At 46.2% G+C, this 14,496-nt stretch overlaps 2 protein-coding genes across 2 annotated transcripts; one reads left to right on the top strand and one right to left on the bottom strand.

Moving 5' to 3' along the window:
• Positions 1–4,879: 4,879 nt before the first annotated feature.
• On the top strand, positions 4,880–5,646 carry LACBIDRAFT_326628 (uncharacterized protein; the record flags this gene model as incomplete). Its single annotated transcript, XM_001880491.1, has 3 exons — positions 4,880–5,321; positions 5,403–5,572; positions 5,620–5,646. 3 exons carry the CDS (start codon positions 4,880–4,882, stop codon positions 5,644–5,646), a joined length of 639 nt encoding a protein of 212 aa, XP_001880526.1.
• A 767-nt stretch (positions 5,647–6,413) lies between these two features.
• Positions 6,414–12,158, bottom strand: LACBIDRAFT_326627 (uncharacterized protein; the record flags this gene model as incomplete). The annotated part of the gene is made up of 22 exons (XM_001880256.1): positions 6,414–6,447; positions 6,494–6,926; positions 7,030–7,139; positions 7,188–7,285; positions 7,334–7,342; positions 7,823–7,963; positions 8,022–8,682; positions 8,704–8,836; positions 8,886–9,021; positions 9,064–9,065; positions 9,119–9,204; positions 9,333–9,509; positions 9,629–9,707; positions 9,805–9,866; positions 9,981–10,126; positions 10,189–10,554; positions 10,612–10,646; positions 10,731–10,845; positions 10,893–11,352; positions 11,436–11,656; positions 11,711–11,878; positions 12,033–12,158. 22 exons carry the CDS (start codon positions 12,156–12,158, stop codon positions 6,414–6,416), a joined length of 3,798 nt encoding a protein of 1,265 aa, XP_001880291.1.
• Positions 12,159–14,496: the final 2,338 nt, after the last annotated feature.

Below are 14,496 nucleotides of genomic sequence, written 5' to 3'. Positions count from 1 at the left end.
GACGTTATTGAAGAAGAAGCGAACGGCAGAACGGTTGAATTTGGGGCAAGGAAGGAAGACCGTTTCATGGATCTGGACCACAACAGCAGCGGTTGGTGATGGCAATGACGCCGTGCTTCATGAAGGTAAGGTGCCGTCAATAGACTGTCATTTTCACTCATGCATTGATTTCCAGCAGTATGGATTGAATGGGCCAAAGCCTGTGCTCAGTCCTTGCACTGGACAGAAGAAGTCCACTTACTTAAAGAAGAGATGTGGAGGGTTCGGAAAACCCTAGAGTGGAAAGCAGCATGGTGGGATGATCGGCAGATGGGATAGGATGCTTTAGATGAGCCAACACGGGAAGGAGTGCAGGCGTATGTGAGCCGGCAGGCGAGCATTCAAAGAGCCCTGCATGAGCGTTTTACACGCCTGTGGGACAAGCCATGGACACCTTTAGTGAGCACGGATGAATCTAATGAAGGCCCGGGATATATTATTGACCCTGTTCTTGAATCCCTGGCAGAGGGTGACGAGGAGTAGTCTTTTTTTCGCTCTAGTTAAATATATTTTGCTATTTACAAGTGTTTACTTCTAAGGCTATAACATCCAAGACATGTGCTTCCAATCCATCGATTTCTCCCCCCCCCGACGGAGGCGGAAAGCATTGAAAGACAAGTATTACTACTCCAACATATATCCGGTATATTTTATACAATTTCTACAGTGGAGGAATGAGTGGGAGAGACGAAATACCATCAGAGCTTCAAAATGAGAGATTGTTTGATGGTGTTTATTTCTAAGGCTACGACATCCAACATGTGTCTCTCCAATCCATCAATTCCCCCCCGACGGAGGCGGAAAGTGGTGGAGAACAAGTGTTAATATGCCAACATATATCTGGTATATTTTATACAACTTCTATAACGGAGGATTGAGTGAGAGACATGAAAAACCATCAGAGCTCCAAAATGGGAGATTGTTTGATGGTGTTTACACTGATGCCTGAACAGAAAAACAACAGAAAGATGAAATATCATTTGGATTCCAGAAAGGGAGATAACTTTCAACCATCTATATACAGGGCAATGGAAATACAGTAAAATGAGAGACCTGAATGGCCTGCATAAACCCAGGCTGGGTATATCCACTCCCTGTGTTATAGGGGAAACTGCATTGATCCAGGAAATAAGGCATAGGCCTGCAGCCATGGGTGAAGAATAGGCAACGGCACGGGTACTCCCGCGGGTACTGCTTAACCTCCCTGTACCTGTACCTGAGAGGGTATATACCCTCGTACCCGTTGGTCTGGAAGGACGGGTTGTGACGGGTCTGGGAGGGTACGGGTATCCCGTACGGGATTCATCAGTATGCGAGTCGGTCACGAAATATGTACATTATCAACGTGACTTGTATCAAACGACTACTGTAAACCTCGGTAGGTCTTACCAAGGACTTCACCAAGCCTATCAAGCTCCAATTTCCCCACTATTTCGTCAAGCATGGCCACTGCCTCCACATCTTCATTCCTCACAAGCCCAGCAAGACTCCAAGAACCGACACAGAGGAGGGCGCGGGTTGACTGCGCGGAAAGGCGACTGCGGGTATGAGAGAGGATGAGCTGCCCACAGCTGAAAAGCCGCTCGACTTCAACCGAGGTAGCTGGCAAAAAAGATTAGTAAAAACGTAGTGAGATACTGTATTGTGAGCTGACCTGGGATGGAAAGATAATTCAGTGCCATACGATACAGCTGGGGATATATGTTGCGCTTTTCATACCACCAGAGCAGGGGCTTCGAAACTCTTTCAGTCGGGGTGTTCAGGTAGAGGTGGAATTCATCGGTAACGGATCTCGATCTTGAGGTCTTCTTATAAGCTGGCAGGTTATCGAACATGTTCTTTGAGGCCTGGCAACTTTGTTAGCGGAATGAGATGCAAGAATTGTGCATAGTACATACCTTCTCCTCCTCTGATGATGATTCTCCACTCATCAAGTCGTCGTCGTCGTCATCCAGCTCGATGTTCTTGTATGTTCTGTTGTATTCGTCACGCGCAAGTGCTTCAGCAGTTTCAATCCATTCCAATGGCCAGCCGGCAGCGTGGAAGTAGTCGAGTTTGTGTGAAGGATGAAGAACTAGCAATATAACGATCAGCGTTCAATGTTGCGGTACCTAACAAGCAGAACGTACTCATTGCAATCCGATATACCTCGACATGATCCGTTAGTGAGTAATAGCGATTAAGTGTCTTCTTTGCGAGGGTAAGCGCGTATCGAATGGCGGGGTGCGTTTTGCTGGTTGGTCGAGTTTGTTCCGTGAATTCTTTGTCGATGTGGTCCATGGCCGGGATGACAGCAGCGAGGTTGGGTGTTCCACGCGAGAAGAATTCTGTCCCATCCTTCAGAATCTAAATGAAAGACGAGCGTGAAGGAAGAAGACAAGGAAAGTCAGGCTCCGTGTGTGAATTGTCTTGTTAATGTCACGTTACCATCAATGTGTTTGACAACTCTTTCACCAGACCCCACTCCTCATCGTTCAGCTCAAATTTGCGCAAGTCGTTCTTCAAGTCCGAGGTAACTATTTTGATTGCTTCCTTGTATTCGAGCGCAAAATTGAGCATATTGTAGGTTGAATTCCACCGGGTACGGACGTCGCGGGGCATGATCCTCACGGATTGTTCCAACTCTTCAAGGCAAGACTTCCAGGCCGGCAGCAGAATCGTGGTCGAATTTACGAGCGCGAAAGCGAGTTTACGAAGCTACAGTGGTTTTGTTAGCTGGGTAAGTCTTCTGTCAAGATACACATGCCTTAACGAGAACACGGCTGACTGGGCGGATATGTACTTTCAGCTCCTCCCGCTCATCTTCAGACAGCTCTTCGACTTCGTCAACCCAGCCGTTGTCGTCCTCATCGTTCTCAGCTCCATCCTCATCATTGTTGGCCTCGTCTTGCTGGGCCATCGTAAGTTCTTCTTGGTCGATGTCGCTGGCAAGGTCTAATAACTCTTTTTCGGCTGCTGATAGCTCGTTTCTAGCATCTCCATCACCATCGTTTGGATTTTTCGAATTGGGTGTGATGTCGAACTGCCGAAGTAACGATTTTGCGACAAGGTTCAAGATATGAGTGAAGCATCGCGTGCGGTTGACTGTCCAATACGACGGTATCTGGTCTACAAGGTTGTCACTGAGGGTATCCATGTTGGTGGCATTGTCTGCAGTGAGGGCGAGGATCTGACATTTGGTCAGACTTATATGGGGTGCGTAAATCTTCCCCCTTCCACCTTACCTTATGTTCAATGCCAAATTCTTCTAGGATCTCCTTGAATGCGAGTGCCATGTTCAGTCCTGAGTGCGACTATCCGAACATTCAGTGCAACCCCATCAAGAAGAAACACAGGACTTACTTTGGGTAGCTCAACAACATCGAGGACAATGGCTATCGGCACCCCCTTCACCTCAAACTGACCGATGAGTGCCATGTAGGCAATATGGTTGGGTGAGGTCCAGCAGTCTGTAATCAAGTTGATTAGTCCATCATATTCCTGGTAAGTTGTAAGTTCTTTTCTCTCTTCGCGACGAGCTATTGACAATTACCTGTAGCATCTTTCCGATTCTTTCACGCGTCCTCCCAAAAACCAGCTTCACATCTCGTGAGACTGTCGAGGCCGATGGGATATAATGGCCCGGCCGACCCGTCTTCATTAAGTTTAGAAAACCTCGGTCTTCGACGATCTTGAATGGGCGGTTACTTTCCGACACCCATCGCACAATTTCGGCTCTGTTAAAAATCAGCAAGGCTCGAAGGATAAGGTAAGTAGCCCCACTTTGTCTGGGTTTTTGTATGCTGACGATGTGAATAAGTCACAGCTCCTTTACCTTTCCTCTCGAAACTAGCTGTGATTGAGCCGCTCTTTGCGAACGGTTTTACAATTGCCTTCCGTGCTTCTGAAGCGTCCCGACACTCAGAAGCAGCAGCCCAAACTTTGCTACCCCAACAATTCTTGATGTGCTTGATTAGGTTGCCCGTTGAAGACTTGTCCTTCGTGTCAAGGAAGCGACGCGCCGTGTATTGGCAGGAGACTGCCGCGCATTTGAAGGCATGACATCGACGTCCGCTAACGTACTCGATTCCAACAACTGGCTCATAAAAAGCATAGGCGGGTGACTTCCAGTCCTTGCTCATGCGCTCTAAATGTTTGTAAGTGATATTCTTTTTGGCTTTGCCTCTCGTGCTAACCTAATTCTGCATCGGAATCCTCAGCAGCCTTCTCACCCTCAGTGTTATCATCGTCGTCCTCATCGTCAGTTATATCAATCACGGTTGCCTTTTGGTTTTGCCTCTTCGCCGCCGGAGCCGAAGCTATGCAGGGTTAGCCTCATGGTGAGATTTCGTGCTATAAGCGACTTACCGCCGTCTGATGGTGCTGCCTTTTTCTTCTTCGGGCTTAGAAGCTTGGTAGCTTTCCGTTTCAGTTTCTTGAGGCCATCAGTGGCCTTCTGAGTGATTGATTTTGATGACTTCGTGCTGGACTTCGATGACTGGGCGTCGCCAGCTGATTTCGTAGGTGCCATAAAGGGCTTGACTTTTTTCAGCTTCTGTTTATTTATCCAACATTGGGATCAAAACTCTAAAACTACAAGTATATAGTTTTAGCATATCCCAGCCTCGTATGTACCATAAAAAGTATCACAGGTCTGGTGGGTCACGGGTTCAAAAATCCTGACCCTTACCCATACCTGCCAGTACCCGTACCCGCAACCCGCACGGGATACCCTTACCCGTGCTGTTCCCTAGTGAAGAATTAGCTTATATAAGGTAGATTTCGAAGTCCGCCCAGTGTGCGTGTCACACCTGATTCAAATCCGATAACCTGGACTCCTTTCTTGTCAATTATCTTTGCTATGCCTTTGAAACCACTGAGGAAAGACCTCATAGACTCTTTCTTACTATCTATGGCAACTCGAGACATTTTTTTACCTCCCGAAAACCTTGAAGAATACTCTCTAAACCTCCAAAAAGACCTCGAAATCATTGCTCTCCTTGAGGAAACTCGTTATCTTAATGGACATCCTCCTGTCCCAAAATGTGGTAACATAGATCTGGCATGGGAATTCTCTCAAGATCCTGCCCACCATCACCGCTTCATCAACATGCTTTGTGTTACCCCTCTCGTCTTCCTCACAATTCTTGATCTTATTGAGGATCATGACATCTTCAAGAATGACACAAACCTTGGGCAAACACCTGTTGAGCAGCAGTTAGCTGTTACCCTTTTCCGAATGGGAAGGTATGGAAATGGTGCCAGTGTGAAAGATATTGCTCATGCTGCAGGGTGTTCTGAAGGTTCTGTCATAAACTACACAGATCGCTGCTTTGAAGCAATCCTCTCCCTCCAGAGCCAGTTTGTTTGAAAGCTGACACCAGCCGAGAAGGAGGCTGAAAAAGAATGGATGGATAACTATTTGGGTTTCCGAGGATCGTGGAGAGATGGTTGGGTTATGTATGATGGTACAATTGTGGTTCTCTATCGCAAACCAGGAAAGAATGGGGATGTGTACTACACACGGAAAGCAAACTATGGTCTTAATGTCCAAGTAAGTGTTCATCTAGCTAGTAGGGTTTGATATAACCTTTCTTTTAGATTGGGAATACACCCTCAAACCTTTGAATCATTGATTTTACCCATGGCATGACTGGCTCTGCCCATGATGCAACCGCCTTTGAGCATACTACAGCTGCTATGCATCCTGATTGGTTCTTCGAGGGAGAAGAATTTGCATGGGCAGACTCAGCCTATGCAGTCAATTCCCGAACAATCCCAGTCCATAAAAAGCCAGCATCTCTCGAACCAATGAATGCCTTGTTTGAGAAGGTAGTCACAGGTCTTTGTGTTCGCTCTGAGCATTGCATTGGTGCTCTCAAGGGTCGCTTTCAGTGTTTGCATGGTCTTTGAGTCCATGTCAACTCCAACAACAACCACTACAAAGCCTGTAAATGGATTTCAGTTGCGATTATCCTTCATAACCTTGTTATCGATGTTGAGGGAAGCCAATCTGCAGAGTATTTTATGAATTTCCATGGTTATAATGAGGAGGAGGAAGATACTGGTATTCAACAAGAGGATGATGGAGTAGATATTAATGATAACAACGCAAAATGTAGGCAGCTAGTTGAGGAATTATGGGTATCACAATACGAGTAATATAGAAATTCAAGATGAGAAAAGAGACCATCGTTTCACTGGTCTTCAGAGCCAGAGGAGATTTCCTCCCAGTCTGGGCTAAACTCCTGAACAACCTTTTTCTGATGTTTCACAGGGCGAGGGGAACCTTCATTCTTGATAGCCTCGATCTTCTCCTGAGCTTGTTCAATGGTTCACAAGCCCATCTTTACCTCATCAATAATCTGCTTATGCAGCTCAAGGTTGATACGGCTTCAATTTTGAGCCTTCTTGGCTGCAAGGTTCTCACTACAAATGGGTAAGAAAAGATGACGACGAAGCAAAATTAAAATACCGTTGAATTTCCATTAAAGTATCCATAAGCGAACATTTCTGCAGGAGCTTTGAAACAGCTTTGCAAGCATTTTTGATGGCGTCAGAGGAGACAGAAGATGGCTTTGGGCCACGCTGAGGCCCTGGTGTCTCTGGTGTTGGTTGTTGAGTGGCAGGGTTTGGTTGTTGATTGGCATTCACCAAACCTCCCGCATCGTTCCCAAATGACCGCTCTTGCTGTGGTGCCACTGTAGCGACAGGGTCATTTAGCAACTGGGGGTCAATGTTACTGTTATCGTCAGCATGACTGTTGTTGTTGTCGGGTGGCTGGTACCAGACCGTCTTTGAACCATGTGGACCAAGAGCTGTGGTGATGACAATTGGAGTGACGTTTGGACGGGAGGCCCAGATACGGTGAAGGGTGGGAAAGAAGGGGAAATCTGCTTCAATTTCCTCTAGAAAATCAATAAATTAGGTGAACAGTCAGATTACAAGAAGATAGCGATGCACTCCATATGTTTACAGCATGCGGAGGGGTCTCAACACAAGGACCATCACCCATGATGTAGAAGGACAGTGTTTCTTCACTAGAGCCATCCTCATTTTCCTGAGCACCTTCACCAGTCCGACAGAGCCGCTTCGCATGTTTCTTGTAGATGTTCTTAAGGCTGAAACCAGAGGTGTGAGCAGGCCAACACATGAAATGAAGTCCTTACCTTTCAAGCTTGCTCTTGATACGATCACGAACTGTGTTAGGGTTAAGAGAAAACAGTTCCAGGAGGACAGCTTTGGCAATCCTGGCATACACAGCAACCTTTGTTTCAGTACTTATCAGTCCCCCACAGAGTCCTGCAGGACTCACAGGACTACACTATAATTTTGGTGATTTTGAGTTGGAGGAGAAAATTTCTGTCAAGTCCTCAGGAATCCTGAGGACTACATGTCATTTGCACAAGTTAATGCTAAGAATGCCTTATGATAGGTAAATCTGACCAGTGAAAAATAAGATGTATTCAATGTAATTAATTTAGTCTATTTACTACAATTTAATTTTACAGGGAGGGGAGGGAGTGATGGAGGGGGGAGGGAGTGTGGAGAGGGAGAGGGAGTGTGGAGAGGGAGTGTGGAGAGGGAGAGGGAGTATGGAGAGGGAGTGTGGAGAGGGAGTGTGGAGAGGGAGTGTGGAGAGGGAGGGGAATGAGAGAGGGTAGAGGGAGGGGAATGAGAGAGGGGAGAGGATGGAAGGGGGAGCAATGAAGGAGTGATGGAGGGAGGAGGGAGTGGGTGGAGTGATGGAGGGGGAGCAATGGAGGGAGGGGGAGTGATGGAAAGAGGGGGAGAGCTCACTCACCTGGGCTCGTCGTCGCCCGTTTCCTTCATATGTGCTCGTTGGTGGGCGGTCGTCCTTGTATGTGGGCGGTCGTTTGTGTACATGGGCATCTTCGCTCGCGGGCGCTCGTGCTTTCTTGGCGTGAAGTTGTTTGGGGGGCATCTGCCGTTTGTCAATCGTGGTTGTGTCGCTGAATTATCAATCTTTTCTTCTTGCTTACGTGCCGGCCATCGGGCCCGATTTCGTCGTTTGGATCCTCAATGTTGATCTCAGTCCCATCTGGAGTTGTCAGATCCTTGTGCGACAGCATCCTCAGCTCGTTCTCCCATGCCCCCGGTCCTATTAGCTTGAATAATGCTGCTCGCGCTTCATGGTACTTGACGGCGAGGGCCATGCACTTCATCTCGACTCGCGCGATGGTTTCCGATGCTCGGGTGTTGGGGTTTTGGCCACGAATATTACGGTTGCGAAAGCCAATGAAGGAGAGGCGGCCGCGTTGCAGGCTTCGAATCTTCTCTAGCGTATCGTAGCACTGGGCTTGGCGTAGTTTGGTTTCGATGGTCACGAGATTGGCACGGCAGTTGTGAAGCCTGTGGTCGTCGGGTAGAGCGGAGGGGAGCCAGAGTAAATGATATTCGACCTCGTCTTGAGCGCGTTCCTCGATTGGCAGAGCTTTCTGTGCTTCATCATGCTGGGCCATCATCAATGATGCCGCAGGCATGTAGACCGCCTGTAGGTTGCGGAATTGTTTCAGCTGTCGGTGCAGGAGTAGCCGCCGACGTTGGATGTCGTTGCTCTGGCTCAATGTAAGTTCTTCTTCAGCCCAAGCGTCCCAGGCGATGCGTCGTCTAAGCACAATAACAAAGTTAGCGGGGTCTTCGCTATAGGGAAAATCCACTTACTGAGCATCTTCGACTAAAAGGCCCATCGAGATGAACGATGTGGGACCTGTGTCATGGATTTGTGGGATGCCCGCCTTCAAGGACTCCTTCTCTTCCAATAGCAACTGCCGCTTCACATCGTCTTGAGAGGCATCTACTGAAGGTTTAACCATTTGGCGCAAGGGTAGCGAGAACAAACTTACTTGCAACGACTGACATGTAAGGATTTGACTTTGACGGGTCCTTTTCCCACTCCTCCACCATTTTCGTCCATTTCGGCACAAACACCTGATCTTGCAGCGACGCAGAGAAATCTTCAAAAATTTTCTGTTGTTGCCTCTGCTCCGGTATCGCCAACAGTAACCGTGTGTGCAAACTTACGCCTATGAGAGAGTTCGTCAAGCTATCAACAAACTGAGACCGTGAGGAAAAGTACCCAAGCGAACTTTCTTCCGCCAGTTGTGATGCCCGAAGTGGTCATCGAGGGTGTCGTGTCGCGAACCGGGTCCCATCTCTTTGGTACTATTTGCTACCAAGTTCATTCCGCCCAACTCCGCTCAATGCCTTCCCTGTCTGTTCGACCAACTCCCGGTTTTAAATTCAGGGAATGTGGTGCCTGACAAGGGACTTTATGCATTGGGCAATGGCACTTCGGGATGCCCCAGTCCACGGAGACATTGTCGGGGACATGGACGTCCTTCGGTAACTCGGCCATTCGCTCGTGAAACTTGAGCTTGAATTGACAGGCGATGTCGTACGAGATGAAAATGCTGAGTAAGGCGATTGGTGCGAGCGCACCCAGCAATATGTAGTCCATATTGCAATATCTGAAAGAACAGAGTAGCATGGCACGACATTCAGAGCCCGAAAATCTACCTTTCACCTTTCTGGAGGTCCCTGACCCCATTCGCTCGAACAAACTCATGTCGAGCACAAATGCACATACCCACGCCGGTCGAGCGCATTTCTCCTGAGAATTTCGTTTCCGCATGAGCTAGGGTTTTGAAGCCGCTGCATGTGCTTATCTGCACATCAATATGGATATCAGAACTTCTGGGAATCAGAAAGCATTGGAATAATTACATACGTCTTTTTGTGATGCGTATTTCAAAATATGCTTACGATACGGTTCATCATCAGGGAAGTAGGCCAGGCCCGTATGTAAACCCGGATCCCTTGCGACACTTGATCACATCAAGTTCTTGAGGCGGAAGTTGGCGTCCAATGCGACGATCAGGAGGTAAAAAAACCTAATATTCGCTGAGAAAGACATCTTGAATAGACATGGTGATACTAACTTTAATTCCCGTGGGGCATCCTTCCAGTCCTCAGGTATATTGACGTCCTGTGTGTTGATGAGGCCGTTAGCGAAGTTTCCCCGACCTGCACGCTTCATGAGCTTCAGATGACGCCACATTCGGATCATCCTCATCAGTGCCCTATACTGCATCTAGATGAAGGCTATCAGGACTCGAAATCACGAGGTTAGTCCGAGGGAACACCCACCTTGGGAACATTGATATCGAGATTGTCTGTTAAGTGTTCGAGCGACTTGTAGAATTCATGCGCGGAAAGTTTTCCCGTCAAAGTAACGATGTGGAAGAGGTCTAGAAGTTGGAACGTCGCGCAGGTTTGGGGCTGGTAGACCGTTGCGGGAAACCATTCGCACCGCAAGAGCTGTTGACGATGGGGGATTCGCTCATTGCAACCACAGAAGTCCACAGCAACATAATGAAGGCCATTCGTGTGCAAGACAATGAAGTCTTTATGCGCAGGAACCGGCAAAACACAAGATGAGTTGACGTGGCCCAACTGCACACGTAAGCCCATAGCTTTCAGCGAAATCTTTTGGAAATACACGTTGTTCCACTTCTATTGAATTAAATCGGTCAAAGCAACTCTATAAGGATGGAAGGATAGCCGACATACCCATATAATGTGAAGCAGAAGGTCCTTGTGCCTTGCTAAGCAACATCCTGAACATTCCAGTCTACCCCCCAAGCAATCATCGCATCGGAACACGCCACACGGGCCTCTGCACGACATACACGTTCCCCCCCTTGAGTCACCATGGCCCTCTGACCTCAACATCTCCAATAAAAACTCCTCCCGGAAGCCTGGATCTTCCTTGGTCCTCCCAGACCACTCTTGAAGAGGTGCATCCTGCACGATTGAGGACAATAGCATGAAAGATGACGACAATAACTCACCGCGGTTGGATATCGCTTTGAAGCAACCTTGGCAGCCACATCTGAAGCTTGTGCTGGTGTAAACTCGGAGATGTGGGCATGCTGAGAACTATCGTCCAACTCTTGAAGGTCGTACTGAGGACTTGGGTTCCAATGGTAACAGGGAGCTGGCTGTGCGAAACGGCATGACTTCTGAGGTGAGCATGGAGTTTGCTGGATACGGTGGTGGTTTGCTGAAAGAGTGACGGTGCGTGCTTGTGGAATGGCGATGTCGTCTTCGCCTGGATCTGTGTCACGGAGCACCACATAACCACTCTTTCCACCTCGGCGTCGTCTTGGCATGGTTGGTGATTTCTGCTTATGGAAGCGAGCTCGCTTCATAAGCAAGATATTCCCATAACCTTTTGATAACCTTGCTTTTTTTTTCCAACAAGTCAAGGGCGAGCACTTTGCCCTTGACTTAGTGAATAGGTATGTAAGACTAAGTACAAATAGATAATAGATTACCCTAATATACTAGTCAACTAATAGTCATCGTCCATGGCCGCTCTTCTGCCCTCTAACCTCCCCTCCTCACGAGCCCTTGACAACGCGACGGCATGCTCCAGTTTAACGAACGTGATATCCTTGTCGGGGTTCCAAGTGGTCGGCAGCTCGTCCAAAATTTCCTGGATGGCGGCATTTAAGTCCTTCTCCCACTGCACAGTTGCCCCCTCTTCCAATTCCTGTTTGGCGGGACGCGAAGGGAAGAGGAAAGTCGACCATCCCAACTTTGTCCTAATCAACTGAACAAATTTTAGCAATAGAATAGGAAATGATTAGCAGCAGGAAAGACAAACCTTTTCGCGTGCCTTGATGATGTGCGCTTCGTAACCAGGGTCATCCTTGAAAGACTCTTCGACCTGGATCTCCAGCTCTACCTCAGGAAAGCGAAGAAACCAGACGAGGTAAGCTTTTTTAAGATACTCCTCTGCCTGACCCTCATTTACGGCAGAGGCAAAGCTGGGCTGTAGCAGGCGCAAGACGCGATCTTGTTTTTTTTTTAAGACACGCCTGAGGTCGCTGGCAGATGGAGCCCTTGGCGTTGGCTCGACAATCTAGGGACCGATCACAAGGTCAGGGTCTAGCGCGCATGGCAGAAACATATCTCCGAGATCTCACCAGCCTCTTCCTTTCCGTCTCCATTTTCCGGCGGCGTTCACCGAGCGTCAGGAAACAATCTGGGTGTTCAATAACAACAGGAGGGGTTTTTCGTTTGAGAGAGACCTTCGGCATCGAGGTATACATGAATAGTGAGAGAGGGGCGTCGCTTCTGTGCCATGCCTGCCAAACCTTATTGTTGTGGCTACAACTGTACAGCTGTCATCGCAAATCACACACGCGTTCGGGAGTGGGTCAAAAGGTGTACATTAACGTTGCTGATAGGCAAATACACCTGTATGATACCCATCTTCAAATTGCGAAGCAGTGTGGACTACGGCAGATGCGTGAACATCCTCCAAAAGGGTTAAAAGGTTCTGGTACTCGTTGGCTGTCGCATTAGCCTTCCTATACTCCTCGCCGCAACCGTAATCTTGAAGGATCTCGGACTGGTGGCTACCACTTTTATCTATAACCTAGACTTAAGCCTAGAGAGTCATTTCTATAACTTAGACTTAAGCCTAGAGGCCATATCTATAATGCTTAGGATTTTTTGAAAGGCATTTCAAATGTAGGCCTGGGTATTTCATAGTGAATTTTCCATAGATACCCAGCGCATTTTCTGCAAAATTTCAAATGCAGCCCTGGATATTTCATTGTGATTTTTCAATAGATACCCTGGGCATTTCATTGTGATTTTTCAAATGTATCCCTGGATATTTCATTGCAAAATTTCAATGGATACCTGGTGCATTTCATTGCGATTTTTCAAATGTATCCCTGGGTATTTCATTGTGATTTTTCAAATGTATCCCTGGATATTTCATTGCAAAATTTCAATGGATACCTGGTGCATTTCATTGTGATTTTTCAAATGTATCCCTGGGTATTTCATTGCGATTTTTCAAATGTATCCCTGGATATTTCATTGCAAAATTTCAATGGATACCTGGCGCATTTCATTGGGATTTTTCGGTAGATACCCTGGGTATTTCATTGCGATTTTTCAAATGTATCCCTTGGTATTTCATTGCGATTTTTCAATAGATACCCTGGGCATTTCATTGCAATTTTTCAAATGTATCCCTTGGTATTTCATGGGGATTTTTCAAATGTATTCCTGGGTATTTCATTGCGATTTTTCAATAGATACTCTTGGCATTTCATTGAGATTTTTCAATAGATACCCTGGGTATTTCATTGCAAAATTTCAAATGTAGCCCTGGGCATTTCATTGCAATTTTTCAAATGTATCCCTGGGTATTTCATTGTGATTTTTCAAATGTATCCCTGGATATTTCATTGCAAAATTTCAATGGATACCTGGTGCATTTCATTGCGATTTTTCAATAAATACCCTGGGCATTTCATTGCAAAATTTCAAATGTATCCCTGGGTATTTCATTGCGATTTTTCAAATGTATCCTTGGATATTTCATTGCAAAATTTCAATGGATACCTGGCGCATTTCATTGGGATTTTTTGGTAGATACCCTGGGTATTTCATTGCGATTTTTCAGATGTATCCCTTGGTATTTCATTGCAATTTTTCAATAGATACCCTGGGCATTTCATTGCAATTTTTCAAATGTATCCCTTGGTATTTCATTGCAATTTTTCAAATGTATTCCTGGGTATTTCATTGCAATTTTTCAATAGATACTCTTGGCATTTCATTGTGATTTTTCAAATGTATCCCTGGGTATTTCATTGCAAAATTTCAAATGTAGCCCTGGGCATTTCATTGTGATTTTTCAAATGGAGCCCTGGGCATTTCATTGTGATTTTTCAAATGTAGCCCCGGGCATTTCATTGTGATTTTTCAAATGTATCCCACATGTCAGGGTCCATGCAATGGGCTTCCCTGGAGGGTGGTCACATGACCAATTACCAAAAATGGTCAAAAACGAAAGTTGTAGCCCTACACTGTAGCTTCCCGAATCTGTTTGAATTATGTTCTGAAGTGCTCCCGTTGTGGAGATATGAGGTAAAGGAATTTCAAAAGTGTTGCTTTTTTTTTTTTGGTGTTTTTCTCTATGAAAACAAAACCAAATAACGTGATTTCAGTATATTCAGAAAGCTAAAACAAAGGGCTACAATTATTGTATCGTGGGAAAAATGACCAAAAAAGGAAGGTGCATCCCGTACTACTTATAAGAATCAGATATAGACTACCAAGTTTACTGATGCACTATAAAAGACTACAAAAGTCGAAATTAGACTACAAAGTTTACTAATACACTACAAAAGTCGAACTTAGACTACAAAAGCGTGGACTTAGACTACATAGTTAGGGTTAGAGTCAAAAGGTTATCTTGACTACAAAGTTTGTAGTGTCCGCTTTTTGAGACTACAAAAGTTGTAGTGTTGCGCTTTTTCATTGGAAAAGTTTGTAGTGTCCGCTTTTTGAGACTACAAAAGTTTGTAGTGTGTGCTTTTTTATTAGAAGAGTTTGTAGTGTCTGCTTTTTCATTAAAAAAGATTT

This window comes from Laccaria bicolor, genomic scaffold (assembly GCF_000143565.1).
Source record: "Laccaria bicolor S238N-H82 LACBIscaffold_10 genomic scaffold, whole genome shotgun sequence".
Taxonomy (NCBI): Eukaryota; Fungi; Basidiomycota; class Agaricomycetes; order Agaricales; family Hydnangiaceae; genus Laccaria; species Laccaria bicolor.
The sequence above is the reverse complement of the archived record's forward strand: the minus strand, read 5'-3'. Positions and strand labels throughout refer to the sequence as shown.